Here is a 3,563-nt window from a genome sequence, read left to right as displayed (position 1 = left end):
GAACTGTACAAATTTAACATAGGATGGCAGGGAAAGGCCTCCCCGACGGGATATATACACAATTTTTTACTTATTGTCTTCTAGGATTTCGCTGGAAGTGCTGTTATACCGTACATGTTTTAGGCGGAACATTAGCACTGGTTGGTGCGATAATGCTAGGTCCGCGTATCGGTCGTTTTTACGCTGACGGAAATCCAGTAAGATTCATGGATATATCGTACTAGTACGTGTACTAAGGAATTGATATTACAACCAAGTAAAAAGAACGTCATTTTGCATATTGTTCTCATTAATTATTACTAATTAAAATATCAGATTTACGATATAAGCGTTTCAAATTATTTACATTTATTATAGGCTCGCGCTCAAAGCAAATATTTTTGGTGAATTAAATAAAAATAATTCCGATTACCAATGTTTGTTTTTATCATTTTTTTCAGTAGCTAGCTGCGTTGGGTGGACTTATTCTCTTTCTTGGATTTCTCGGATTCAACGGCGGTTTGCAGGGACTCATCTCCAACCCTGGGGGCGGCGTTGTCGTCGCCGAATTAATCGTCAACACTATCATACTATCCGGAGGTGTTTCGGCGTTGTGCGCCCTCTTCATCAACCTCAGATGTTACAAGAAAAACATGTGGAGTTAACTTACAGCTATAAATGGAGGACTTACTGGAATGGTAATCACATTTAATTATTCAATCTTAAATTTTGATTTGATTTGGTTTATTCGGTTCCATAAAACATTACATAAAACAAGCATGCATACAAATACATGGTACAAGTTAAAATAAACACTCTTTAAAATATTACAGAGCAGTGGCGCCATAGGCGCTTACGGGGCAAGTGCCCCGGGGCCGACAGGAGCCCGGGATGCTAGATAAAAAAAAATACATAAAATAAATATATAAAAGTTATTAAACGTATATATTCGTCCAGTATCATTCATATGTTTTTCACAACACTTGTAAATAAAGTTGATCGTTTATCGACGATGAAAGCTCCTCATCAATCGCTTCCAATACTTTTTCATTAATATTTTCATGACCTACTATTCTGGAGTGTTTAAAATGTTTACAGTGTATCAAATAGTAGGCCTATTATTATTTGCGTCATTAATTGATAATTATTAAACGCTTGGACCCTGGACATCGTCAATATACATAAAAGTTGATATATATAGAATATACATAGAATTTGTTTGTCAAATAAATACTGAATTAATATATAAAACCAGTGGTGGATTAAAGGGCGCCCCCCCCCCTCCCACATTTCTCAAAATTTAACAAAAATTATTGAGGAAAAAAGAAAATTCTACTCAAATTTTAAGTCAGTGCTATTTCTGGCCATCCAGAGGTGCCATAATAATAATAATAATACATTTTCTTGCCTCAGCCCTAATCATGGTGGGGCTGAGGTAGACAGACCCTCCATCTGTGAAAGTCCTTCTATGGGCCCTCTATTTCAAATTCCTGGATCCGCCACTGTAAAATTTGATATGTTATGAATCTTTTCAGCTTTACGTTTCAATAAAAGGAAGGATAGCTTTTCTTGTTCATGTTTCTATACTTTATTTTTCATGACCTGTTGAAATTAGGATGATAATGATAATTGATTACTATCAAATCAATCTTTTAACACAAAGCTAATCATCTAATTGGAAACCGAATCCCGAGACCACCCCAGATTTTCATGTTCCAAACGTGGTCTCGAATTGGAGAGCGAACTGTACTATAGTTTCCTCTCTGTTCACTTGTTACTTGTGAGTAGGATATATAACATGAACTATCTGTATCGATGATTGGTGTGACCTGGCCTTAACTGTGCGTGTTTGTCTGCAGTGCGTCAGATGACGATCGAAATCAACATCATCATCATTAAAAATATCAACATCATAATTAACACCAACAGTGGCGAGTTGGATGGCCGAGCGGTTATCGTTAAGGTAAGGGTTCCTCAACCTTCTGCCAAAATCGGCGCTTGATTGAACGGCACGCTCGCCTATGGTTAAACAAGTCTTCTCGGATAAGGAATATAAACCTGTACACAGTTTGGCTCGTGTGTAGACCTAAAAGCACCCAGTACATTTTTCGAGACGAGCAGGGTGTTACCCCGGTGTACTGTTGTCCATACACTAGTCCCTGTACCTGTCTCTTATACACATCTAAAATTACCAGAAATGAAGTTTGACTTCCCTATGTAGACAGAAATTAAATGTTGTTTGGTTTTATTCACATTATGGCACATATCGTAGGCCATCAGTACTTAAATCTATGCAGATTTTTGTTTTAAGTACCGTTTAAAATAAAGATTTTGTCAACATACATTTAAATCTACAATGCTGGTTTATAATACTAGCTGAATTACAAATCAGGAGCATTTATGAATCTCGCTTTAACAAAGCAATAAAAATTACTACTTCGGTCTACATCAACTATATTGCTTATTTTCTGTGCATGGATGATTCTAATCCTTGACAGCCTATGATCAGAGATCAATGACCTTTGTCAGGACTCAACCAACATCTGTAACCTTGTGAATAAGCTTAGTGCATACTTCTTTCAATTAATAATTATTAAAGAGAAGGTGGTTTACAAGGGCAGTTCAGATTGTTGTTCACTTTGATTTTTGCACCTGATGTCTAGTTTTATACATTACATTGTCCACTGCATTTTTTTTAATATTTTTTTTTTTATAAGAACACATTCATTTTATAAGAGCATTGAGGCTGAAATTGCCAAAAAATAAGAACAAAATAAGAACAAATTGAAACTGGGGCAAAAGGTCAAATGAAGTTTTATTTTTAAAAAAATTAGAAATACCAACATCTTATCCGTACCTTATTTACAATAGGTGTTACTATTTAATACCCTCTAATACAGAGCAGATACTGCTGGACAACCATAATTTTCTGCATTTGCAAAATGTGTAAAACTGTAAGAACAAAATAAGAACATTTTGAGCCTGAAATAAAAAAAATAAGAACGCTGAGCCTGAGCAAAATTTTACTGGTTCTTATATAGGAAAAAATTAACACCTGACCTGTTTTCCATTAAAGTGTTTTAATAGTTGTTCAGTACCAATACTATTAGTTTGTCCTGTCTACTGTAGTATAAAGAGTTAATTTACTCTTTTTACACTACTGTACTTTAAGTGTAAATATCTTCTGGGGTTGTTCACAATTATCAACATTTTCACACGTGTACAGTACTCTTTTGGTACCCTCTCCCTCCCCTCTGAAAGTGTACAGTACAAAAAGTGTTGATTTTGCATTCTCCATTCTTTAGTGAAGCCAACTAAAGCAATGCACTTTGGTTGCTTAAAAATAAATATTGTATCCATGGTTACATTATAATTACCATTATTTTACATATTGCATGTTATTTAAAATCAACATTTTTATGCATGTAAAGTGTACAAATTTGTCTACCCACTCCCCCCTAGCATACTGTTTGTACACTTGTGAAAATGTTGAACCATCCCTTACTTGATTTAAGGGTGTACGGTAAGAATGGCCCCGGAAAAAATGGCCCAGGAAAAAATGGCCCCGGTAAAAATGGCCCCGG

General features: G+C 35.4%; 1 protein-coding gene across 1 annotated transcript; it reads left to right on the top strand.

The window, feature by feature from the left end:
• Positions 1–23: 23 nt before the first annotated feature.
• Positions 24–1,103, top strand: LOC117100101 (putative ammonium transporter 1). Its single transcript, XM_033239651.1, has 3 exons — positions 24–217; positions 358–370; positions 444–1,103. Exons 1-3 carry the CDS (start codon positions 24–26, stop codon positions 642–644), a joined length of 408 nt encoding a protein of 135 aa, XP_033095542.1. The 3' UTR covers positions 645–1,103.
• The last annotated feature ends 2,460 nt before the right edge of the window (positions 1,104–3,563 follow it).

Source organism: Anneissia japonica, unplaced genomic scaffold, assembly GCF_011630105.1.
Source record: "Anneissia japonica isolate Jap-2015-1 unplaced genomic scaffold, ASM1163010v1 scaffold241_len727266_cov204, whole genome shotgun sequence".
In the NCBI taxonomy this organism is placed as follows: domain Eukaryota; kingdom Metazoa; phylum Echinodermata; class Crinoidea; order Comatulida; family Comatulidae; genus Anneissia; species Anneissia japonica.
The sequence above is the reverse complement of the archived record's forward strand: the minus strand, read 5'-3'. Positions and strand labels throughout refer to the sequence as shown.

What these genes read in the sequence shown, in the direction of transcription:
- LOC117100101 (XM_033239651.1), top strand. Translation starts at nt 24, where the DNA reads ATGGCAGGGAAAGGCCTCCCCGACGGGATATATACACAATTTTTTACT.